This window comes from Lissotriton helveticus, chromosome 12 (assembly GCF_964261635.1).
Source record: "Lissotriton helveticus chromosome 12, aLisHel1.1, whole genome shotgun sequence".
NCBI classification, from domain to species: domain Eukaryota; kingdom Metazoa; phylum Chordata; class Amphibia; order Caudata; family Salamandridae; genus Lissotriton; species Lissotriton helveticus.
Window position 1 is genome coordinate 863,380,079 of NC_136073.1, and position 26,624 is coordinate 863,406,702.

Below are 26,624 nucleotides of genomic sequence, written 5' to 3' on the forward strand. Positions count from 1 at the left end.
GTGTTACAACTCGGATGAAGGTGCATTATGTAGATTTAAAGGAGGCGATAGTAATAAGGTAGCTTTTATGTTTTCTTCTTATAAAATTTTCATTAGATAGACTACTGCAAAACCATGCCTTTGCAGTAGCTATCATTCACCCAGTTAGAGCAAGCCTTGTGTAGTAAATGGCCATACACTTCTAATTGTATTAGTGAGTAAGCGACAGAAAAATCAATCCACTTCCTTGTCTCTGGACAGTATTGTAAACCTACTGAATCAGGGCAATTCATATTTAAAAAAATAAGTACTCTTTTTGTTAGATTGTAATCTATGATCAGAGGACATCTGTAACATAAAGATTAATGAACTCCAGACTGCTATGTAATAGTTTTTTCGTGACCCTTAATATAGATTGCACCTCAATTAGCTTGAAACCAAAAGTCTAAATATCACAACAGAGCCTCTCACATCATCAGACCTGTATTCTATAGTTTTTCAAATGCAAAACGAACTTTATATTGATGCAAACAAATAACATCAATTAGGCTGCTTCAGAGCACAAGACAGTATGCAGAATTTGAATACAATGGATAATCACAACTTAGTGATATATATTACCCTTTCTATAATATTCAGAATGGGGCAGTGGCTATGGTTAACAATTTTTATCCTGCATCTTAAACAGTGTGTATGATCAAGCTCTTCCAGAGCAAAAAACCAAAAATCCTATATCAGATCGACACTGAATTATCCAAATACGATATCGATGTACATCATGGACCCACCCCGTATTGAATCCCAGCGCCATAAATAATCGAATAAGCTTTAAATATCAGTTAAAAAGTGTTTAAAAATGAAAGTAAATATCAGGAGAATATGCATTCAAACCTGAATAATGGTAGGCAATAATATTTCTTTCTATTTCTCAAACCTTTTACTATTTCTAGCAAGGGGTACAATCGGCCACAGCCTCCTAGAAGAATGTGCTGCACAAAGGATGGATGAGAGAATAAAACAGAGAGAGCCAGCAGAAAGCTACTAATGCCTAAGAAACAAAACAATAATCAAATCAGGGAGAGAGACAGCATGAAACTTGCAAGGATACTTCAGTAGAGGGCACTGGTGGGAGGCGAATAAAGGGATTAATCCTCTGAAAAATAAAAGATTAGAAACAAGGTAAAACTTGGAGCAGAACAGTGTGAATTCTGCAGCACTTAGCACTGCCCTAGAGAAAATGTCTGGATCATGAGGCAACTAGCCGTGACCAGATGACCATATACTGCCTTTCAGCAGACCCACCATCATCCCCCCTTCATCGAAGCCCTCAAGGACGGAAGGGACCAACCATGCAAGTCAACTAATGTTCGTAAACATAGCCAGGCACTGTGACTACTATGACAATGGGGTGAGCTGGTGTCTTATAGGCTCTTTTGTTCACCCGGAACTTATTTGAATGCATTGCCAATAAGGCGGGATCTGGACTCTAGGAGGTGTTTGCAAAGTTAGATCTTAAAGATGTTTAATACCATGCATGTTGGTCTTGATCCTGTACAGAAAACAACAAAGCATCTTATTTAGAGTTTGGCAGGCGGGATACTCCAGGGTAAACGTTGAAAAAGTGCATTACAGCCTATCAATCAAGGGTTTATAAAGCGCACTACTCACCCGTGAGAGTCTCAAGGCGCTGGGGGGAGGAGGGGGTCAGCCCCGGCTCAGTCGCAGCCCCGGATCAGTCGAAAAGCCAGGTCTAGAGGTCCTTTCTGAAAGTGTGCAGGGTTGGGGAGCGTCTGATGTTCACAGGGAGCTCGTTCCAGGTCTTGGCTGTGAGGTAGGAGAAGGCTCTCCCGCCTGTCCTATGGCACTTGTATTATGGAGGTCGGGATATGCATTACGTTTTGACATATTGAGTGCTAAACCCAAGTAGGGCTGCAAGCCTTGATATTTGGATAGTGAACACCATATGTCACATGGGAGTGACATCATATTTGTATCGATGTCCTCCTGGGAACAGATCCTCAAGTTATTGAAGATGAAACCTGCTTTCTGAGTTTGCCTGGGGCAAGTCATGCTGGATTCGGCACCCCACACTATCCCTGCTAACTAGTGCGGCGAGACTTTCTAAGTAGTTTGCTTGCTGCACACAGCCATTTTTCACCTATAAACTTCTCACAATCACAGCCAAATGGACCCCTTTAATTTCCAGACAGGTTTTTCTTGATACGCTTAAATATCGCTGGCAGAGCAGTAATGAGCAAACAGACGTAGCTATGAAAAAAATCAAATTACATTTATTGATGCAGTTTTTTTTGATAAGCAACTTTCCGTCTAAAGAATTTTTACAATATAAAGAACATACAAATGACATAATATATATCCTACACGTAACAACTAAAACCTAGGACTGGATTTTCTATCCCTACTAGCAAATACAAAGCAACCTCAAGGTAGCTTCATATTCAATACTGTCATATCATGAAGGACACATAACAGTACATTTTTTTTTAATTCCGTCCTAATGTTACAGTATTTTACATCACACTAGAATTACGCAGAATGGCAGACGTTGCAAAAAAATATATAAACATTAAAATTAAAAAGGCATAACAAAAGGGGAAGGGAGGACTTAAGCATTAATCTGTACATAGCTGCTTTGGGATAAAATAGCAGAAAAAAACACAGACACATCCTTTTTTAATGAGGTCCTTTATGTTTATAAAATAGGAAAAAAGTCCTTCATATTAAAGTTAAAAGTGGTCCCTTGCCATGTAAAGAGACGGTTGCTCTCATCTGCAGGCGCCTACACTACATCTGAATTCAGCCACATGCCAACCCTCGTCGCAAAGCCCTTTTTGCCCTGACATGGTATATGCCATTACTGAGCTTTGCAAACCCTGGGGGCATTGGGTACCTCTCCCTGAAGTCACACCAGTGTCATGAACGCACAGATATCATTCTACGTAGGAGCGAGGTTTGGTGGAAGAGGGGGGTGGGAGTAAAATCACAGTGGTGTTCCAGAAAACAGGTGCTACATCTGGAGCGAAGAGGCAACCGCCGTTAACAGTTTCTTGCTGATGGTGAGGTTGAGCACAGCTGAGAGGGTGTAAGGTGGCGACGCATGCATCTCTTTCGGATATTCCTTGCTGGGCGAATTTGAAAACTCTACTGCCCCGCATGAAGGTCGCTGTAGAGAGTGTAGGCTTCCAACATTCTCCAGGCCACGGATGTGGGCCGACATGCAAGCGTGGCTGCAGGTTGATCTTATGCAACACTGCAGCCATGAGGAAGCCCAACTGAGGGTGAAACGCATCGGCGGGCCAATGTATGCATTTGCTGACAGTCATGTAAAATATTGAAATAAAAACACAAACATTAGATGCATGGTAGACATCTGGGATACTTGGAGTTCAGAGACTTTACTTTGGCTGTGAAGAGTATGCCTTTCGGTGCCAGATTAATTAGTCACTAGCGTAAAAATAATGGAAAGGGCGAAGTGGTGACTTTTTGTTGCTACATTAAAATCTGTCCACTCAATAAAAAGACTGAGACCTTGCTCTGTGTGGTAATCAATTCAGAGATCCGGCCATCTTTTTGAGACTATACTGTACAGTACTGAGTGGGTCAAAAAGTTGAGGTTATCTATGCCAGCCACCAAAGAGAAAAGCGAACATTATCTTTGTTGGACAAAGATCTTCGATCGGGTCTATCCAGAGGAAAGGACGATGGCTTACATTTTTTGCACTGTTTCTTGTTCCTAGACAAAGCTGATTTGATTTCCTTCTGTTGTAACATCATAAACAAGTTTATGAATATGTTGTCAATTCTGATGAGTGACTTTAAAGAGATGAGAATTTAAGAGATCACAGTGGATTCTCGCTTGCTCTTAAATTCCACTAGAACCAAGCAGATACAGCTTATCAAACAAGTCCCTTTCATCTATGTTATTTCGTTCATCGTAAGAGGTTTGATCACATGGAATGTTTAGAACTTTAAGAAAGAAATATTTCTACTTTATGATACATGGGCCTTACTCTTGCTTCAAGAGGGACGTATCCATGCCAGATTCTATGGATAACTAATAACTGTGAAAATGACTTCCATTTAGATTAATTATTTGTCAATGGGGCGATCCGGAAAATCTGGCATGGGTACTGCCCTCGTGGAGTGTAGCAGGACATTTTCTCATGATTAAAAGGGCAGAGTAGATTCTAGGCATCTCTAACCTGTGTCCTCTGGCGACAGCACCGGTACATAATGTGTTCACATGCACTACTGATGAATAACCCCTCTCCTATCACTGAACTGCTCTGAAGATCAAATCTAGGAATAGACAGAGAGAGAACAGTTTTATCAATTGTCTTCTACATAATGTTTTAGGAACATATTTCCACAGTGGATGCTCAAGTAATTCATTCGATGACTCCCATGCACAGTATCTAACAAATTGCTAACCTTTGTTTTGGACATTCACCCAATAAGGTTTATACTTTACAGAATGTAGAATAAAAATAAAACTGGTATAATCCTATCCCTTTAATCTAGGTCATCTTCATTTCTTTTCTGTTTAAAATTGTATGATGTCGGGGGCCGCGATAGGAATATGGTCCAGTATTTATCCACAAGTTAGACTGGGCAGTTTCAAGAGAGGGCTTTATTCTGGATCAAGGACTGCTACCAATCTGATGCAAAGTTCAGCCAGGAGACAGATGCAAGCTCAGGGTTCAGTCTTTATACATTGCTTTTGTGTGATCTCCCTGACAAAGTCTACAAAAGGATACCCCATGTGCAGAGGATTTTGACCATACCACAGGGAGATTAAGATGTAAATTGGCACACAACTTTATAAGCGAAAAGGTAACCCGGCTCTCGTAAACTTGGAACAAACAGGGAGTTCGAGACTTTTCTGGTCCACTAACGCCCAAACTTTGAAACCGATAACCCAACACATGATTGACTTTAAAATACCACTGGGTATTTGTGGGCAACTTTTTCTAAAGCACATCAGCTGGAATACTGCAAGCAATAGCAGCTACCTGGTGGAATGTCCCTGCTGGTCATTTACAATCACTGCACCCCCTTAATTTGAATGCCTACTCAACCCTAGTGTTTTCATGGGTGTGCACGCTAAACTAAAAAACAGGCATGTTCTTCCCCCACCCCTGCTCCCGCCTCCTGGTGTGGAAACAACACACTTTTTAATGCAAATCCGAGTACCATGTGGTCCTAAGTTAGTCAGGCCAGAGCCATCAGTCCAAAGTTTTGCAATCTGCAGCACTCTAAAATTCTTGGACTTGCACGGAGGTCTTGAATACTGATATGCGCTTCGAGCCTAGGAGATGCTGAATCCAGTGAAAATATCAATAAAACGAGGGCTGTCAAAGTCCACTGCCTCGTCATGACCTCAGCGTGGGCTTGTAATTTGTTTCTTTTTTTACCTGAAATAATAAATATTTATTTTTGAGATATTCATCATGATGAAGATCAACTCTCTCGTCATATCCCTCTTTCGTGAGAGTATCTCTTTGGATGGACACAGATCCCAACTTGCTAGCAGCTGGGAATTCAAGCAAAAAACTAAAAAATTAACCTCTAGAATATTTCACATTTCCCTTGTGATGATGACTATGTGCTCAGCTCAACACAACATTCTTGCAAATATTCTGACTGCCTTGGACCCCTTCCTATGACTGCCCTTCCCCAAACCAAACTACCTCATTCAAAATTTCATGCGATTCGCCCAAAAGTGTTCGTATGTGATTACTGCTTTGTATTCCAGGTCTCATGACCCGAAGTCAAGAGGTGTACTGTTCTGGCTGTCATTATTGTTCCCAGTAAGAAATAGGTGGTGCTCCCACCGGAGGGCAAGCAAAGACGATGAAGTGATGTTTTGAGCAAAGAGCAATTTTCCAACTTCTTCTGCGGAGGTCTTCAGCCTGTTAAGTGCAGTCCCTTTTCCTTGCTCTTAGTTGTATGCCCACAGGGTGGAATTGAAGAAATGTAGCAGCCTTCTGGAAATGTCCTGTTTCTTTAAATACATACTTTGAAAGTTTTTTTCATTTTCATGGCCCACATTTGAACTCTTCAGTTAAAGGAACATTTCCAGGGGGATGGCTGAGCAGCACTCCTCCTACTGGTGGGGATCACACACTCATTGTCATGCTGGGGGAGTACTGTAGGAAGAGAGACAGAAAAAAACATCAGAAAGTCTACAATAAAATACAAAACAAACCAGCATTTACGTGAAAGCACTTGATACGCACACAGAGGCAGTTATTTAGAAAAAAGTGCAATTTTGTGGTAGCAAAAGATTTTATTATTTCCATGATCAAGAAAATATGAAGAGCAGACCAGGGAAACGTGTCATATATGTAATCATGTAATCTCAGTCACAGTAGTCTTTATCATATTCAGATTCTAAAGGTAAATCTGCAAGTCTGGCAGGATTCAGAGACACTTTGAAAAATATAACAACAAAAAATATCAATTTTCTCCTAAATTATTTAATTTAAAAAAAAAGAGAGAATTATCATAATTGAAATATCCTGGGACCCTACAAAGGTTAAGACAAATTCTGAAGTCTGCATGATGGCAAGTGATGTTCACGAGGTGCGAAACTTGCAAATCAACCTCATTCGTACAAAAAAATCCACAGTTTGGCTCAATCCATGCCCCAAAATGCATCTACCCTTAAACCAATTACAGGACATTGCTAAGGCCACAGAGGCTCTCAAAAGAGAACTCAGATGGTGCATAAAATACATGAAAATGGGAAGAACTGACATTGTTTGCAAGGAGCTTTTGGCCCCGTTACAGAATGAGGGGAAACTCTGAAAACGAATCCCTTATAAACTCATGAAATATCCGAGAAATAATAGCTTTAGGATATGTTATGTCTAGTTCTAGTGTTTTGTAGGGTTTGGAAGGTCAGTTTAAATGAAAAAGTTACTTACCTTCTACCTGAGAATTCCTCTCACCTTTTAAATATCCCAATGTACCAGCATTCCACAGAAACTTTTCTTTACAGCTCTCCCACGTCGACGAGGACGTCATAATGCCACGGCTCTGCATGCTATGTCATCTGAGCCATAAGAAGTCCTTGTTGGCATGCTGACGTTAGTTTCTACCCATTTTGTTCGTGCTTTCAAGGCACATGTGTAAAATTAACAGTGCCCACACAAAAGCATCTGGCAGATATATATATATATATATACATACACACACACAAATATAAATAACACACAAACTATATATAAATAGCTTTCTTTTTGGCATAAGCAGACAAGCATCAGGGTGGCGGGTGGGTCAGTGAGGAATACACAGGTAGACACTGTATCTACCAGAAAAGACGTTACTGAAGGCAAGTAACTTGTTCTTCTGATGGATACATCTACCTGTGGATTCCTCACCTGTTTAACACCTTCTATGCTCATGACGAGCTGAGCTTGTCATGAGCCGTGGAACGCTCACACGCGGGGATAATTCCCCTGCTGTGCTGAACGTTCCACGGAAACGGGTGTGGTCATGATGAGCTCAGCACGTCATGAGCACACGAGCACTGTGCCTCATGACGAGCTGAGCTCGTCATGAGCATGGGGGCGCTGCGAAGGGGTTAATAGAACCCCCAAGCAGACCCCCACTCGAAGGTGGGTGCCTGTCTGCCTATACCAAAATATCCTGCAAAAGTGAGCAGGCAAAGGGACCATGCTTCCCCACTTCGGAGTTTGAGCAATAGTGTTATGCAAAAGTATGGAGGGAGGCCCACTTTGCTGCTTTACAAATGTCTACCCAAGGGACACCTGTAGCTAAAGCTGAAGTAGAAAACATTGCTCTAGTAGAATGCGCTCTAATACCTTCAAGTGGTTCTTTGTTAGACATGGCATAGTAGATCTTGATGCACAGGCTAACTCATCTGGACAATGTCCTCTTATGCACTGCTTTTCCTTTTATCTTGCCCACATAGCCAACAAACAGCTGATCATCACCAACACCCACCGACCACGCACGCAACCTGGGGTTTATCCTCGACTCAACACTCTCTATGACCAAGCAAGTCAACGCCGTCTTGTCCTCCTGCTTCAACACCCTCTGCTTGATCTACAGGATCCCCACCGAAACAAGAAGAACGGTCATCCAGGCCCTCGTCAGCAGCAAGCTGCACTAAGGAAACGCTCTCTACGCAGGAGCCTCAGCCAAATTCCTGAAACACCTACAACGCATAAAGAACGCCTTTGCTCGCCTGATCCTCGACATCCCGCACCACAGCCACATCACACCACACCATCTGCACTCGCTTCCCGTCAACAAGAGGATCACCTTCAAGCTTCTCAACCACACACCCGAGGCCCTTCACAACACCGGACCGGCATACCTCAACAGACAACTCTCCTTCTACACCCTGAACCGACAGCTCCGCTTCACCGACCTCGCCCTCGCCACCGTCCCCAGCATCCGAAGAGCGACCACCGGCGGCAGATCGTTCTCCCACCTCGCCGTCAAGACCTGAAACACCCTCCCCATCCTCCTACGGCAGACCCAGGACCTACTAACCTTCAGGAGGCTTCTCAAGACCTGGCTATTCGAGCAGTGGCAGCACACCCCCCTGCCTCCCCCCACCCAATGCCAGCGGCTTGAGACCCTCACGGGTGAGTAGTGCACTCTACAAATGTACTGATTGATTGATCATCCAGCCAGAGATTACAAGTTCTGTCCACATAAAAGCTCACAGCCCCTGCATAGAAAGTAGTAAAGGGGGGGTTTCACAGAGTGCCTGGAATTCACTAAAACGTCTAGCAGACATTATGGCAACCAGAAAAATTGTTTTAAAAGTAAGTAACCTTAAAGGACAACTATATAAGGTCTCAAACTGAGTCCTCATAAAATAGGTTAAAACCAAATTAATATCCCACTGCCGCATAATAAACGGGAATGGGAGGGTATTTGATAATAAGTCCCTTAATAAATCTTAACACAATAGGGGACTTAAAAAGGGAAGGTTGGTCAGGTCAACAGAGGAATGCCTAAAGGGCAGACAAGTATCCCTTAACTGTTACAACTGCACAACCTTGCTGCGCTAGGGAAAGCACAAAACTCATAATGTCAGACAAATAAGCTTTAAAAGATCAATAGCATTGTCTTCACATTCCTTTACATACTTTGCCCATCAGTCAGCATAAACTGACTTGATGGAGTGCCTTCTGGCTGATAGGATAATATCCGCCACATCAGGAGGAAGAGAAAAAGAACTCAGGTTTCCCCATTCAATCTCCAGTCGTATAGGTGCAGGCTCAGTTTGTGGGGGTGTAGAACCTACCCCTGCAACTACGAGAGGTGGTCTGCAGTGTGAGGGAGATGAAGCGGAGGACACAGTCGCGGCCAGTCTGGGGCTATATTAAAATGGCATGGGCCCCGTCCTGGTGAATCTTCCTCATAACCCGATGAATCAAAGGTATGGGGGAAACATGTAATACAGCTGAGCGCCCCAGTCCAATTTAAACGCGTCCCTTAGAGCTTCCTGCAAAGGATATTGAAGGCTGCAGAACAATAAGCAGCATGCGTTTTCTTGAGTGGCAAATAGGTCTATCTGAGGAGTTCCCCAAAGCCAGAAAGTTTGCTGTATTACTTTCGGATGAAGACACCATTTGTGATCAGCTTTAAAATGCTGACTGAAACTGTCTGCATGCACGTTCAGAATTCTCCGGCCAAATGATTTGCCAAGATTCAAATCTGGTGGTCCTGAGCCCAGGACCAGAATTGGAGAGCATCTCTGTAGAGATGACACTACCCTACACCTCCCTGCTTACTTATGTATCACATAAGACTTGAAATGACTGACTGCAAAGGGAATTGAAGAAGGCCTTGAGAGCCAGATGTATCACCCGCAATTCCAGGAGATTAATATGCAACAATCTTTCCTCCGGTGACCAAAGACCTTTGATCTCCAGAGCCCCAAGATGAGCTCCCCACCTTAAAGGGGAGGCATCTGTTATCACTGTTGCCACCTGAGGAGGAGGTTGAAACGACTTTCCTTGAGACAGACTGCGGGACACATCCCACCAGTGATTACCCACTGCAGTCCCGCTGGAGATCTTGACCTGCAATCCCCCTTGTGCTGAAACAACTGCCCGCAGAGGCACCACTGAAGGGCCCTCATGTCCCAGCATGCATGGTTGACCAACAAAATGCAAGAAGCAAACAGACCGAGCAGGCACAAGACCTTCAGAGCTGGAACCATAGCTCCACTGTGAAATATCAAAATCATAACCTGAATGTCCAGAATCCTATGACGAGGAGGGTAGGCTTGATTCACCGTAGTGTCCAATACTGCCCCTATGAACAGGGTGTGCTGAACTTTGGCAGGTAATTTAGAGATCATTGCTTTGGCTGATTCCATTAACGCATGGATGTTTCGTCTTAACAAAAAAGTTGCATTGGTAGCCTTCAGGGCCATGCTACTAGATGAAAACACCTTCTTTGCAGACTGCTTCATTCCTTTGGACTCTCTATCTGCAAAACTGGTTAGAAATGACCCTGGAGTTAAATTCGAAGAACAGGAAGGTTGTACCACCAAACTTTCAGGTGTAGCATGTGTAGACAAGAACAACGGGCCCCTGGAGCAGGTTTATACCTCCTTGCAATGGACCTATTATTGCAGCTGATGACACGGGATTCCGCCAAATTTCGAGTCTTGGTTCAGTGACAGCTTCAATAAAAGGCAGCCAAGGCCCAGGGAAGATGTTGAAAATTGCCGTAACTCTGTTAACAAATAACTTTTGAGTTCCGTAGATGGCAAAGGCAATTCCAGCATCTCTAATGCCTTTCTTATCAAAGAATGATATGAAGTAACATCAAGCAATGGAATGCCTTTTGGGGACAACCATTCACATTCGGGGAGGTATCCACTTGCCACCTCTAGACCTTCAAACTGCGGATCCAAAGAATCTATTTCACCTTCTTCCGCATCCGGATAATATCCATACAAATACTGCTCCTCCTCAAGAAGCCTTTGCACTTCTCTCCAGGATCTCTGCTTCATCACCAGCGTCAATGGAGGCAGCACCTGATCAGAAGATGTCAGCAGCACCTGAGTGGAGCAGTGTGATGCCAGTACGGATCCAGTTGACGCCGGCGGAAGTTCAACATGGAGTCCTCATCCTACTGAAAATGCAATACATAGCATTGAGAAAACTTGATGGGTTGGACTCCGAAGTCGGAAATGCCAGATACTCCTGCTCTTGTCTAGAAGGCATAGGTCGCCGCAGAACCCGTGGAAGGACTGGATCTGGCACTGACTCCGGATCAGGGTGCCCAGGTTGAGTCGGTACTCTTGGACTCAATGTTGACACTGGGTGGATCGCCAGAGATGGAGTTGGGACACCGCACCTCTGTCTTAATGAGTCTTCGGCACCGGGGACACTGACCTCAAAGAGATATCCCTTGAATAATGACAAAGAGACCATGACACCACTTCTCCTTGTACTTCCTCTTAGAGGACTTTGAAGAGTGGGAAGACAGCGACTCTGACCGAGGTGGAGACTTTTGACGTGCTCTTTTCTCCTTTCTTGTCTTGGCCATAAATCGCTTTTCCTCTCTTCCCTTCAATGCCTTGGGGTTAATTTTCTGGCAAGAAGAACAGACGTCCATGTCGTGGGTCAAGCTGGAGGATCCATTATCGACATCTGACCGTTCACATTCCCTGCAAGGCATAAATCCAGACTCTCTCGGAAGCGACATTCTCTCCATGCAACTTCGTTGCAGCTTTCTGGAAAAAATGTTGCAAGACTCCTGAAGAATCAGAGAGCCTAGAAAAAAAATGTTACGCGACAAGGGTGCGGAAAGAAGGGAACTGATGTCACCATGCCAACATTGGCTTCTTACGGCTGCGATGGCGTCACGCAGAGTCGCATGTGGAGCCGTGCCATTATGAAGTCCTCATCGACGTGGGAGAGCTGTAAAGAAAGGTTTCTGTGGAATGTTGGCGCATTAGGATATTTAAAAGTTGAGCAATCCATTGGTAGATGTATCCATCCGAAATTTAGATTATAAAACAGCAAGATTAAGGCTGCATTTTGTAAAAATGCTATGTAAGAAACATTTGAATGATACGTTTGCATTCCCAATTGGGTGAGCCAGGCATTTCTCCGCGAATTCTGCAACAGAAGATGTTCAGGTATCTCTCATTTTACAAAGACACATGTGATGTGCACATTGGTTTCTATTGCAGGCATTCCAATAACTCCCAGGATGTGATGTCAAACCTAGGCAATCACAGAAAAGGTTTGCCTCATTTGCACAGACCAGCCATCTGTGATTGACAGCACTGCTGGTCTCAAATTATTGAAGGTGTTGGCAAGACTGCAACACACCCCACACCCTCCTTGTGTACGCACACCACAACTGAATACATAGGTCAGTATATAGATTAATATAGAGTACACTACCGAGAATTCCACCCCGGAAACACAATACCTCAAGCCATACGTTGCTTACAATACGTACAGCAATTCCAATTAGCCTTTGCTAGGCAATACGATTAGCAGTTCTATAACACACCAGCTGGCATAGGCTTGTAGCTCTGAGGCCTGTGAATATAGTCTGATTGCACTGGGTCTGGTACAAATTTATGTGACGCCTTTGTAAACTTGCATAATTTCTGGATCTTGGAGTTAAACTTGTTTCTAGAAAATCACGTCATGGCATAGTTATGCAGCATTTGCAGCACATTTTTAGAGTCATGCAGGTTTCGTATTCTGCACCATACTTCCTGTGCCTTTATCTCACTCTTCTCAGGCTCTTTTTCATCCGGGTTTCTCCCTTTGCCACTGTTTTCCCATCTTACTCCCTTCCTGACTTCCTTTGTCTCGATCAGGGTCAAAGTGATGAAAAAGAAGTTCTGGTCTCCAAAAATGACTCCCAGGGCCCATGGTCTGCAATTCTTGGCACAAATGAAGTACAAACTTTAACAAGTTGACAAGGTCAGGTTTTGTTTGAAGAAATGGGTCTGAAAGAGATTTTAAATGTCAGGGTCCTAATTATACTGCCAGCATTGTGTAGGCTTTAAGCCGTGCGGAGAAAGATCAACTTTTTACACCGTCCACTGAGTAACACTACAATCTGTTCACATTTAAGGATTTGGCACAACATATTGTCAACATTTTACTTTGATAGTTTTACGAAGATATCTCTTACACTTTCACTTTGGAAAGGGTTTAAGAAATTGCCGCCCATCTCGCCGTCGTCTCGAGGAGTTCCTGGTGGGTTATTCATCCCTGCCATGTTATTTGGAGAGTTCTAAAAAAATTTAAACAAAATAATTAAAGATGCCCACAAATGTCAATCTGAGAGGATAAAAATGTTAGTGGATGAATAACTAACATGGACTGACTGTGAAATAAAAATAAAAAAAATTGCTAATATCCTAGACAGTTCTGTATTGTATAGGTCTGACAGATTAACGGTGTGTGAAGAAAAATAAACAATTTAAAGATGGTGGATACCCACATTTAAACTTACTAAAAAAAATGACATTCTGAGGCCAACCACTGGATGGCACAATAAGCACAGCATGTGAATCTATGAAAGATTCATACTGCAACACCTTCTCTACTTCCTCTAAATAAGGCAAATTGCTGTTTAGGTATTCTCAATTTTTATAAGTGATAAGAAAGCCAATCCAAGAAGGGGTACGTGCTACTTATGCCTGGATGGGTTGTGTTTACCTGCTGCTTAGCCATCCCCCGTCCAAGAAGTTGTCCGCTGATATGTAGGTTAAGTTTGCTTACTCATAGCATACAGAGGAGAAGCACTGTACTTCAGGCTCTATCATGTGCAGATATTGGACCCTAGGCTTGTTCTTTTTTCCACATAATACAAGAACTTCTTGTGATGTATGTCACGCACTCCTTGGCTATAACTGTGAAACATACTGTAACATCTTCCAACCACAGAAATCACATTTAATTATTCTATTTTGCATGATCTTACCTTTGGCAAACCATCCATGTCTCCTGAACCTACAACGACAAAGAAAAATCATGAATTCATTTTAAGTAGTTTGGATTAAACCGCACTTTAACGGATTCTAGACCAGACCTGGCGCTGGCCCCAAGCACATCAAAATAAGATCCTATAGGCGTGGGGAGAGAGAGCCACACGTCTGGTGCAGCTATGTGACTGACTCTCCCCCGTCCCTTCAGTCTGTTGGACTTGCTCACAATTTCTCAACAGGATAATCCACCCCTGCAAGCAATAAACTTTATATAAGAGGTCTCCCTGTCCTAATACAGAGACCAGGCTACAGGGGCAGCATCATGAGAGTATATAGTGGCAGTTTTTTTATTCTTAAATACACTCACTTATAAAGTACAATATATGGTTTCGTTTTCAAACTGCGATTTTAAAGCACGAGATAAATCCAGCACAAGTGCTTACAATATAACTCCTGCCCCATCACATTTATTTTAGCATGTACTACTTGTCAAACACCAGATGGCGCTCCAAGATTGTCAAATGTGCTACCTGCTCGAGGCCGCTTTCCACCCTCTGCAAACATATATTCAGAGGCACGCAAAAATGCACCCAAAATACCTAGTTAGTTGTCTACAGTGCTGACGTGTGGGTTTTTTGTAAATAAGCAACAATTTACCACCTTGTTTTGCCACAGTGGCCACGCATCCTGGATTTTTTTTTGAAGTGCCCACTGTGGTTGTTCTCGTGGTTTTCAATAACGTTTTTTTTTTTTTTTACTGTATAGCAAATTGAAATTGAGTTTAATGTATACAGGGCTGGAATTTCCAAGAGATGCACTAGGTGGCGCCAAATTACAAGAAATGACCCCCAAAAATGATTCTATTATTTATTTGGAGCCGTGGCACGATTATTATGCATATTGCTTTTACCTCATGGAATCACACTGTCTCCCTCCCTGTACTTGCAGCAAAACTGAGACCACTTAAAAATAGTTTCACTGGTTACATTAATTGCTCTGGGAATTATTTGGAGCTTGGTAGGAGGGAGAACTGATGTAAATCAGTGGTTCTGCCGCCCACTAAACTTGTAGTTTCTCCGTCCCATTTAGAGCGGGTGAACCTCTCTTCGACCCCCGGAGATGCCCCCCATCAACCGAAGGTGGCAGCTTTCATGCATACTTTCCCAGACCATGACATCAGCCGCTATCATCTTTTTTAGGGGGGGGCCCTCAATGACCTCCTTCTCCTCGGATTCCCACGCTACCACCCTCCAACAGTGCCCCTCATCTCTCCACAGCCCCCCTCTCGCATGCATTTCATTTGTTTTATGTTTATAGCTACTCATACCAGTGTGGGGAGTCGGAGCACTTTACATCAGACACACATTGTACAGAGAGAAATAATCATAAATTTGTTAATCCGTTTTTAGGAAATGTTACATACGACAAAGAGGATTACAATGCGGAGGAATCGCCTTTCCTCCTTACTAGTAGGCAGTATATTTTAAGAGTGTTTGGACTGGAGAAGCAGAAACTCCGGATTTAGACCGTAGCACAGTAGTAGTTAAGGTTGACTTTACGAATAAGAATTCATTTCAACCCAAACAAGCCCCTTTTAACAATATTAGTATAATGAAAGACTCTGGAAAGAAAACCTTCTAACCTGTACCATGCAAAGTGCCTACAGCTCTTTGATGCCAGTTCATAGGTGACTGTGCTGTATTAGGATTGCAACTTATGAAATGCAAATAACAAAAGAATCTCTGTGACACAAGCAGTAACCCGCTGAGCTATCCACATAAATAACAGTTCTGCAAAGTGCATTGTACAGGTTCTTTGCAGCAGGCACATTAACCTATGCCACTAGACAAACGATCTCTGCAGTAAGAACATTAATCAACAAAGTTATTTTAACATTTGTAGTGTTGCCTAAAAACTGGTGGACACAAAAGGAACTTGGGAGAGGATGTGGCGCAGCAGTCAGAGTTGCCGAATCAGGAGCTGGGGACCTGGGTTTGAGTCTCAGCATCGGCGCAACATCCTGTGATTCTGGGCAAATGACTTAATATCCCCATGCCCATGGACAGCGCCTGGATACCCTTACAGGTGATACACCGCGTTATATAAATCAGCAAACTAACTTGGCAGCAGGTGCTTTTCAAACCCAGAAGTTATTTCTACACACTGCGCCCCTCAGCCCAGTGCCCGGTGCCACTGTACCGGTCGTACCGTCCGGCCCTGCATGACAGTCCCTGGAAAATGACCGAAACAATGGTTCCCAGACACAAGGAGAAAAGCTCTTTCACTTCATACTATTGCTTTTGACCTTTTCGTGTACTCCTGCAATGAATAGTTAATAGTAAAATACAAAACAAAATGCAGAGTTCATGAAAAAAAATGCATGAAACCCTCCCCGGATTCAACTTTATGGAAAGTACATCTACTCAACTAGCATTCAGCATAGAGAACCTAACCAGGGCGGGCGTCTCGAATTATGACTCTCACTTGCAAAAGGCAGGTTTTAACATTCAGCAGCCGTAAAACACCCAAGTGGGAGCCATGTGACGTAAGCCTCACCTTTTATCCCTAAATATTGATATAGGGTTGGTGCTGTGGTGGTAGAAGGCAGAGATAATCTTGTAGGGATTCAATAGAAGTTATCTAACACCTGACTTTCTTCTGCCCATTGCATAAAGGAGCAAGAAGAACTTGGATCAGACCACTGTCTTAAACCCCGGCATTAGGCATTATCCAACGGCCTCTAGGATACTCCGGATTAACACTAATCCAGTTATTGTACACACCGTAAGCCGATATCTTCATGTGGTCTGGCTAGTAAGGAAGTGGATGGGGCATTCCTTATTAAACAAAAATTTGTAGCAAACCTTATTTGTATTTTATACATTAGTACAGGTTGTGTTTATTTGAATTAGTGCAACATTAACAAATTCTCGACGATGTCGTTTTTATCGATAGTAATGGTCATTTACGCTTATACAGCTTCTAAATTGGTTTTATTGCTTTAAAAATGGTTCAAATGTTCAATAAAATGAGTTTTATTCTGTAAAGTGTCATTTCTTCTTACGAAAGTGTTTGATACTGGGAACTTTTTGCACATGCGAGGGGATTACTTTGTACTGTACATCTTGATAGTATAAGTAAGATTTATTTTTTATGCTTATTGTCTTTGTTATTGGATGTATGCATTGTTTTATGAGGGGATAGTCCCAAAATAAACACTATGAATGGAAATAAAACAACAACAAAAAATCTCCTTTTCAAAGTTTGTGAGATTGATGATTTGGGTGTGTGCTTATCCCTTACCACATGACACAGTGAACTCCAATTTTTCTGCAGGTAATTAACAATTTCTACAAACTGGCTTGGTACAACACTTTAACAATCACAAATTCTCATAATTCTGTGGTTCCAGATTTCGGACTGAAATCTCCAAGTCTGATGTGTTAGGGTTGCATTTAGGATTACGGAATATACGTTATCCTTATGTTCTCATATTTATTATATTCTGTGTAATGCTTTTCTTAATTTGTACCATTTTTTACTTACCAAAGATTTTACTCTGTATCATTATTTCCATATGTACTTTTATCTTCAAATTTCTAATAAAAAATTTCAACACAAAAAAAAAAAGAAAAATAATAGAGGTTCAAAGTTGGAGGGAGCATGCGCAGAAGACACATACCTAACGATCCGTTCATATGATGTGGCTCCATGGCTCCCATTCCTCCCATTGGGCCGTCGGGGCCAGGGCCCATGGGGAACTGCAAGAAAAGGCGCCAAGTTAGGATTCAGAACAAGCGTCGCGCAGAGCCAGAGCAGCAAGCGCGCAAGCTTCTCATTTCCATATTAAGCGGCCGCTCTTGCTGCCAGTTTTCTAATTGCAGCAGCGAGCGGTATGCGGGGTGCCTCGCAGATGATTGCTTTGCCGGCGCTCTTAAAAACCTGTTGGGCAATCCATTCTGGAATGTACGTCTACTGGGACATTCGTTGCATTAAGCCGAGAAGACATGATGGGCTCCGCGCGATACCCTTGTATTCAGATCACAGTAACTCTTGATTGTCAATATAAGGAATATGGGTATTATGCTGTGATTCGATCAATCAATTAGAAAAGGACATTAACAAAGGTTATTTGGGTGCATACTTGGGTCATGGGCATGAAGCGGGCAGAGACAGTGGGTGTGTTTATTTGCCCGTATTGGACAAGAATAGAGGGACGGATGGCAATAGCCTCATCTTCTACTTGCTTTTGGATGTTAACAGATCTTAATTACTCTTCTTATTTTAGATCCTTTTTTTGGGTCCATAATTGCAGGGTGGGCAATTAACAGTAGTTAACATACTCTGCAATGGGTAATAATGCTTAATAAACATAAATGTCATGCAAAAGGGTCTCTCACAAAATGCCCTCCATCTTATTGCAGTGCAGCACATTCTAACTGTTGCTCGAGGCAATATTCAGATTGTACATGGCTGCAAGCAATGTTTATTTCAGAAAGGGCATAACACCATTCATGCTGACAAGCTGTGTAAAGCTAGGCTGTTCTGTCAATGTCAAATTTACTACTAGGGTTAATGTAGGCGGGACTACTAAGGGGGGGATTAACTACCCGTTGAGTGATAGGCAATATCTCTTGCCTTTTCAAGCAGTATTACTTTTAATCTTGTATACACACCTAATCATGGGCCCACCTTAGCTGAATTATGCCCATTCATTTCTGAACTTAAGGGATACAGAGTAGCGTATGCCAAGCGTGAGTAAATTTTGTCTTGCATTGCACTGTATTATAGATTTGTATAGTGCTTTATACCTATGATGAGGCCTCAAAGCAGTTTGGGTTGGTTGAGTTATAGGATCCAATGTCTGCTTGGCAAGATTGGTAGCAAATGGGTTTATAGTGTGCCTATGCGGAGGGGACTGGGGTCATGCGTGAAGTTCATAGGATTGTGACAATCATGCTGCAGTAAATGTGTAGATGCACTTCCGCATGGAGCGAGCCATAGAGATGCAAGAGTCTCGATTGCAGACATTCATAATTGGATTCAAGTAGGTGGGTAACAGGGTTCATCTGGTACTAGGCTCTGCGGGTAAGGTGTGGGTTTCCAATATAGGAAGCGTCTGGTCTCAATGTGTGAGGTTCATCATGGCTAAGGGTTAGAGGGTCATGACTTCAGAAGAGCACACTGAATAAAGTTCATGAGTTAAGGTGTCATGGACAGGAGTGTGTAGACCACAATACTTTCGCAGCTCACTATCATCTTGGAATTCTGTGGCGTACACAGACACAAATTATGTTGCATCGACTTCTGGGCATATTCGTAAAGCTTTTTCTATGCACGTTTCCCACAGACTGTGAAGAAATCCTATTATGGAATGGCCAAATCCCATACAAGGCCACAAACATTTAAGTTGTAATTGCGTAGAACGATACTGGTGAAATATATATGCGTATTCAAGCAACAACTGCAATGTGTGAGCAGTGGTAAGTTGTGAGTATGTTAAACTAAGCTTCAAGTTTTAGGCATTCATTAGGGGTATAACAATAAAAAACATGGGGTGACAGGGCTGTAGCCATGGATATGGTATCCAAAATTCATAACCCTAAACCATGGTCTTCACAAGTACACACAAGAGACGGATGAAGATGAAACAAGTCCGAAGTAAAGTTTTGAAGAATTTGGAGACAGTTGTAAAGAGAGGAGGCTAAGAAGGAGGAAACTACGTTATTCAAATCTTGTGTAAAGTGATGCGTAGAGTGAAGTGTAGGCTGAGTGTTTTTTAACTGAATGGTAAAACCTGCCTGAATTTCGAAATGATCAACAAATATTCAAATAATTTAAACTGAAAAATCAAAGGTAAATTATCCTACATATTCATTGTGGATATCCTGCAAAGCGGACTGTATTTTACTCATCAGTGCGACAACGAGTGTGAGCCTCATTAATGGAAAGAGTCCGCATGGAATTGATTAGACGCTGCATACAAGGCTTAGGTAAGGTAAGGTACGTAATCTCAACGATGACGACAAATTTCCACAAGCCGAATGAGAATTCGATGTGTGATAGAGACATTGGAAAAATGTTGGGAAAAGTCACCTCTGGACTTCCAAAAAGCATTACGATGCCATACTAGTGAGGGTTAATGCCTGATACTAGCACACACTAACAGTAATTAAAGTAAAGTAACTATGTTATTTGTGACATGACATCCTCCAGTCTACTCAGCAATTTACACTGTAGGAACTTACATTTGGTCGATTTCCACCGGGCCCTATAGGGTTCATCATTGTGTACATATTTTCACTAGAGTTGGTAGAATCTGCAAATAAAAGACAAATCACAGTGAGTTAAATTGTTGGAGACAGGCAATTAATATAATGCCATTCTTATGTCTTTGAACACCATCTCTAGCAACTATTGTGTATAGTGGTAGTATACAAAAGCATACATAGCGTAACCAATCATTGCATAGTGTGTAATGACTAAATGTACCTGAACGTAACAATGTAATGCACTAACATTTTCAATTACAGATTTCTATAGAAGTAGTTGCATGCAAAGCAGACACAAATGCCATCAACAAGCTTTGCAATTTTCTTTTTTAGTTCATCAATTTAAAGAGCTTGACAATGCAGATTATGTTTAAAACATCGAGGATAAAAACACTTAAAAAAATTAAATTATGCAGGAGAAAACCCAGAAAATATACCTTTAGCTGAAAAAACCTTTCCAGAAAATAACGTTTTTGCAGTGGAAACATTTTCAGCAAAAACATTTTTGTGGAATTTTACCCATAACCTGATGCCTCAGTCACATTTCCTCCAAAAGGCAATTCATAATGAGTCACAAAGCCACTTTTGTGGGAAAGAAAGAGTTTCAAAACGTGTTGGCACAGCAATTGTCTTTAAAAACGGGAATGGAAAGTCCTAAAGTGTTTATCGACAAACACTGAGAGGGATTGACCTACGGCTTGGTGTAAACATGTCCAAAACTGAAGGCAAAAAAAAAATACGAAAATTTAACAATGGAGCCGATGCCCATGCACATTAACAAGCATAGAAGGAGACACTATACCTCCTGACCTGAAACACTTCTTTGAAGAAAAATATGTTGCACACGTCTGAGTCCAACACTAGATGGCAAGAGTATGTAAAGCATGTGTATCACTATCTACAGCAACAGATGCCACAATTTCTCTACTTCAAATGTTTTTTGTACATCAGCTCCATCAGGGACTGGCTGTAAAGGGCACCGAGCATTTCCCCGGTGGGCCGTCAGGGTGGGGGTCTGGTTTTGGGCCCCTGGGGGGCCGTTTTGTTACCGGGTGATTTTGCAGCATAGCTGCAATATCGTCCGCCCCGTAACAAAATCGTCCGAAATCGGCCCTAGCAAACAGCTCGGCCGCACTGGAAAATTGAGGGCCACAGGTGCGTGTGCCAGCATAATTTACCTGTAACTGAAGAGAGAAGCTAATTTGCTATACCTGAGTAAGTCTTTCGTCCTTCATTGAGGTCCCAAGTGGCCGAAACAGGAATATGTTCCTTGAAGTTTTCACGCACATATCTACCTAAACGTAGAAGGCGGAAATAGGCCTGCAAATTGGGCCAGAATCTGGAAAAACATGAGGAAAATGGTGCGGTAATACTTTTTGTTTCCAAAATGTTCCCTACTCCAGATGTGAAAATGCAGAATCATCCATTAAAGGTGCAGTCATATGCGGTGAAGTGCTCCCGCAACTTGTTACCCAGCCCCCTTGAATTGGGCCTTTAGTGTCATTATCATGATTGCAACACAGGAGACAAGGATGTATTTCACTCCTGGCAGCCTCAGACCGTCTTCCAATTGGCGGGTTTGTTTCCTTCACATGCTCTCAGTTTCTCCAAGCATTGCCACAATTCTACCTTTGAGATTCAGGATTCGGTGCTGGAGTTGCCATTAACCGCATGCGTGCGGGCGGAATTCCGCTCGTACGCTGAGTTTTGCGAAACCGCATGTTACGTGACGAGCTGGGCTCGTCATCAGCGTAGCAGGAGGCTACCTCATGACGAGCCCAGCTCGTCATCAGCGTGCAAGGGGTTAATAAGGTATCCACACCAAGTCATGGGTTCACCTTAGATTACTTTTGAACATTTAATTTTTTTATCTTAAGGGATACAAGCATTCAGAGGCATATATCAACAGTGTGTGTATTATCCTGTGATACATTGTATTTATAGCATTTGTGTAGCGGTTTCTAACTATGCTGAGGTCCTAAAACACTTCGGTAAGAGGCTACAATGTTTGTTATGCAGGACTGGTAGCAGATGGGTTCATAGGGTGGCCTATGTGGAAAGCTTTGAGGGTCAAGCATGAAGTTCATACGGTTGCCGCAATTGTGTTGCAGTGAACGTGTGGGCCATGGACGTCATTTGGAGGTAGTCAGGGGTCACAGCTGCGACATCTAGCTTGCTTCCTGCTACTCCTGGCACTTCCTTTGTGACCCTTGGCCTCAGAGGATGCAGAAATTGTGCCCCTTTTGAGGCCAGGGGTCGCAAAGGAAGTGAGAAGAGTAGCAGGGAGCAAGTTAGAGGTCTCAGCTGCGACCCCTGACCACCCCCAAATGGCGTCCATGGTGTAGGCTGCTCTTACCTATGGGGTGAAGCACAGGGACGCGAAAGAGATAGAGTCTTGATTGAAGATACTTGTCATTTCTTAGCACCAATGCAAAATTTCTAGGGACTGTACCGGAATTCTCAGCAGAAAACATAACATGCACTGCCTCACAACTTCCTCCTCTGTGCATGACCATCCACAGCAGGATACAAAACCACCTCAGTCAAGCCTGCCGTGCCATTTCAGTTACTTTACACAAAGGATGCAAACTCAGCTTTAGATCAGCATCACAGTGAAGGAGCTATTTCAAGATGGCTGCTACATTCTCCGAAACGTGCTAAAAGTAAAAAAATGTTAAAAGAACTCCTATGCTTAAACATGTGTAAATAAAACAGGCGTACTTTCAGTGAACGTAATCATATCATGTGAAGTGCTTTTGCACTCCTAAAGCTTTTCTGGTGATTATCTACAGGTAAACCTTTCACCCTCAATGGAGAAATCCCTTCTTCCCAAATTCCCCACTAATACAGGGTTGTGTTCCATCTCTACGCCAATATTGGCCAAGACTTACTTTTGCCCTTGATAGGAGTGTATTTCTGACATTGACCATAATGGGAATGTACCTGACAAATATTTTTGTAATACACTAGTTTGAGGGTGTTGCCTACTTAGGCAGGTATCCAGTCCTGGAACTCCCATGACTTGCCACTGGGAGCAGAATTACATCATATTAGTGTCAGCAACTCTACATAGCGGCTTAAATTCACATTTTGTGAATACCAAATGTAAGTTTACACTTGTTAAGTTAAGGTATTTGAACTCCTAAGTTCAACTAAGTTGAACTGAGCCATTATGTCCAAGCCATTTCCTGTCATAGTCTATAAACTACAAGTAATAGAGGTGACAGCAGTATAAGCCTGTCCAACAGCACACAGGTGTGACACATCCAGTCAAGTCTCCTCACGAGTTCCAGGCACACATTGCCCCTCTTCATAGACCTTGATTCCGAGCATCTCTTTGGGGCCTCAATGGGCAGCAGAAAGTAAGTACTCTGAGCACAGGCACTGACAGCACCCTTCAACACATTTCTGCTAAGATCTACACAAATGGAAATAAACTTTAAAAAAGTGACCTACCGAGTACCACAGCAGTTGGAAGAAGACACTGATGGTTTCCATCAATAAGCACTTGAGTAACGCCAGACTAACAGGCTCGCTTGACCTGCTGTTATGAGCCCCAATGTACCCCAATATAGGCCTACGTAGATGCACTACCTTTTACCTACATTTGTCCTACCTTGCTCTACATAACGATATGGCACTGACCTTTTACCTAGTTATGTGTCAAATAAATGTTGTGTGGTTTTCGAAAACTAGACTACTTTATTATGCATGAGGATTCTTTGTATCACAGCAGGATTACCATCTTCTTTATAATAACTCTGTACAAAAGTCACTGCTATCATCATCCTTGTACGACAGGCCCACATTATCATCACACATCTAGGAAGAATCCACGAGGGTACCTTTTTGAGTATATATTCACCACATCTTCACTGGTCAAACTAGAGGATAAAGCTCCCACGCTGACATGCGATGCCGAGGTCCAGCACGCAGTGGTCTGACATCCCTTGCAGGGGTGTCCTACGCGAGACCAAGACGGGGTCCTTCATTCTCTACCATCAGGTAATGGGGTTGGCTCTTTCCTAGGGGATTCATGGCTTTACACTCACATACATGCTAGGTACACTTAGATAGGGTTTGCATCTTAGGAGTAAGCTTGGTTACGGCCGTTTATCGATATGCCTGCATTTTTTCACTGTTTTAGCATCATGGTAGAATTCTAACTTTTATTTACTCTGTCGGTGCTTGTAATCTTATATATCTGTTTCTGTCTAATGATTGTTGCAGCAAACATATTTTACACTAGAATGACGCTGGTTCAATAAATGCTTATTGAAAACGTCCCCATCGTTTATTCTGTGTATCTGTCTGAGAATAAGTGAGCCCGAGAAACTGAGCGAAAAGCAATGCACTGTTTCCACGATCCTTGAGGGGCTCGATAGTTATCATGTTCAGTGGTTGTCAGAAAACTATTCGCTCCTTGGTAAGGGTTGTGGTCTTATAGTGGCACTGTGAGCTAGCTGGTCTATGGGTTGAAATATCCTGCGGGTGTCTGGAATCAGTCCAGACACCAATCCCTTAGTTTATGTGATCCAAACAATGCACAGATCTTGCAGATCTGTAGGAACAACACAACACTTCAGCATTCCAAGTTCACCCCGAAAGCACTGATTAACTTGTTGAATGTCAACATCTCAACAGTATATACACTTTTTAACATATAGCCCACAGCTTAGTGCTTTCACTAGTGCTCACTTTGCAAAAAACACAGTTGATGGACAGAATGTAGAACAATGTCATACATTCACCCCAGTACAAGGATCTGGGCCTAAATCCATCGTTTTTTTGCACTCCACACCACCCTGGGTTAGACACTGGCTTAATGCAAATCAGCTCTGACCCTGTGCCACATGGGAACAGTCCAGTCCGAACTACCAAGCCATGTCTTTCCCAGACCGGAATCAAGCATCCAAGGACCGGTTTCTGGCTATCAGCCTTCATCAGCCTGGATAGCTTGACTCCAGTGGTGTGGAGAGCCTGGGACTCACGTCTGAGCATACCCAGCCCACTCGGGGTGAAAATTGCAAAAAACACAGTTGATGGACAGAATGTAGAACAATGTCATACATTCACCCCAGTACAAGGATCTGGGCCTAAATCCATCGTTTTTTTGCACTCCACACCACCCTGGGTTAGACACTGGCTTAATGCAAATCAGCTCTGACCCTGTGCCTCATGGGAACAGTCCAGTCCGAACTACCAAGCCATGTCTTTCCCAGACCGGAATCAAGCATCCAAGGACCGGTTTCTGGCTATCAGCCTTCATCAGCCTGGATAGCTTGACTCCAGTGGTGTGGAGAGCCTGGGACTCACGTCTGAGCATACCCAGCCCACTCGGGGTGAAAATTGCAAAAAACAAAGTTGATGGACAGAATGTAGAACAATGTCATACATTCACCCCAGTACAGGGATGTGGGCCTAAATCCATCGTTTTTTTGCACTCCACACCACCGTGGGTTAGACACTGGCTTAATGCAAATCAGCTCTGACCCTGTGCCTCATGGGAACAGTCCAGTCCGAACTACCAAGCCATGTCTTTCCCAGACCGGAATCAAGCATCCAAGGACCGGTTTCTGGCTATCAGCCTTCATCAGCCTGGATAGCTTGACTCCAGTGGTGTGGAGAGCCTGGGACTCACGTCTGAGCATACCCAGCCCACTCGGGGTGAAAATTGCAAAAAACACAGTTGATGGACAGAAGGTAGAACAATGTCATACATTCACCCGAGTACAAGGATCTGGGCCTAAATCCATCGTTTTTTTGCACTCCACACCACCCTGGGTTAGACACTGGCTTAATGCAAATCAGCTCTGACCCTGTGCCTCATGGGAACAGTCCAGTCCGAACTACCAAGCCATGTCTTTCCCAGACCGGAATCAAGCATCCAAGGACCGGTTTCTGGCTATCAGCCTTCATCAGCCTGGATAGCTTGACTCCAGTGGTGTGGAGAGCCTGGGACTCACGTCTGAGCATACCCAGCCCACTCGGGGTGAAAATTGCAAAAAACACAGTTGATGGACAGAATGTAGAACAATGTCATACATTCACCCCAGTACAAGGATCTGGGCCTAAATCCATCGTTTTTTTGCACTCCACACCACCCTGGGTTAGACACTGGCTTAATGTAATTCAGGGTGGTGTGGAGTGCAAAAAAACGTTGGATTTAGGCCCAGATCCTTGTACTGGGGTGAATGTATGACATTGTTCTACATTCTGTCCATCAACTGTGTTTTTTGCAATTTTCACCCCGAGTGTGCTGGGTATGCTCAGACGTGAGTCCCAGGCTCTCCACACCACTGGAGTCAAGCTATCCAGGCTGATGAAGGCTGATAGCCAGAAACCGGTCCTTGGATGCTTGATTCCGGTCTGGGAAAGACATGGCTTGG

At 43.1% G+C, this 26,624-nt stretch overlaps 1 protein-coding gene across 3 annotated transcripts in view; it reads right to left on the reverse strand.

The window, feature by feature from the left end:
• Positions 1–2,248: 2,248 nt before the first annotated feature.
• The window catches only part of SSBP4 (single stranded DNA binding protein 4), a 519,633-nt gene continuing 495,257 nt past the window's right edge, over positions 2,249–26,624 (reverse strand). For 2 of the 3 annotated variants that reach the window (XM_078670557.1, XM_078670559.1), the window contains 5 exons: positions 20,212–20,282; positions 17,646–17,724; positions 13,960–13,988; positions 13,165–13,266; positions 2,249–6,149 (listed from right to left, as the gene is read on the reverse strand). In XM_078670557.1, the coding sequence (XP_078526683.1) occupies positions 6,120–6,149; positions 13,165–13,266; positions 13,960–13,988; positions 17,646–17,724; positions 20,212–20,282 (311 nt within the window). In that variant the 3' untranslated portion in view covers positions 2,249–6,119. The remainder of the gene's footprint in view (positions 6,150–13,164; positions 13,267–13,959; positions 13,989–17,645; positions 17,725–20,211; positions 20,283–26,624) is intronic. The other variant, XM_078670558.1, reaches the window with a different exon arrangement.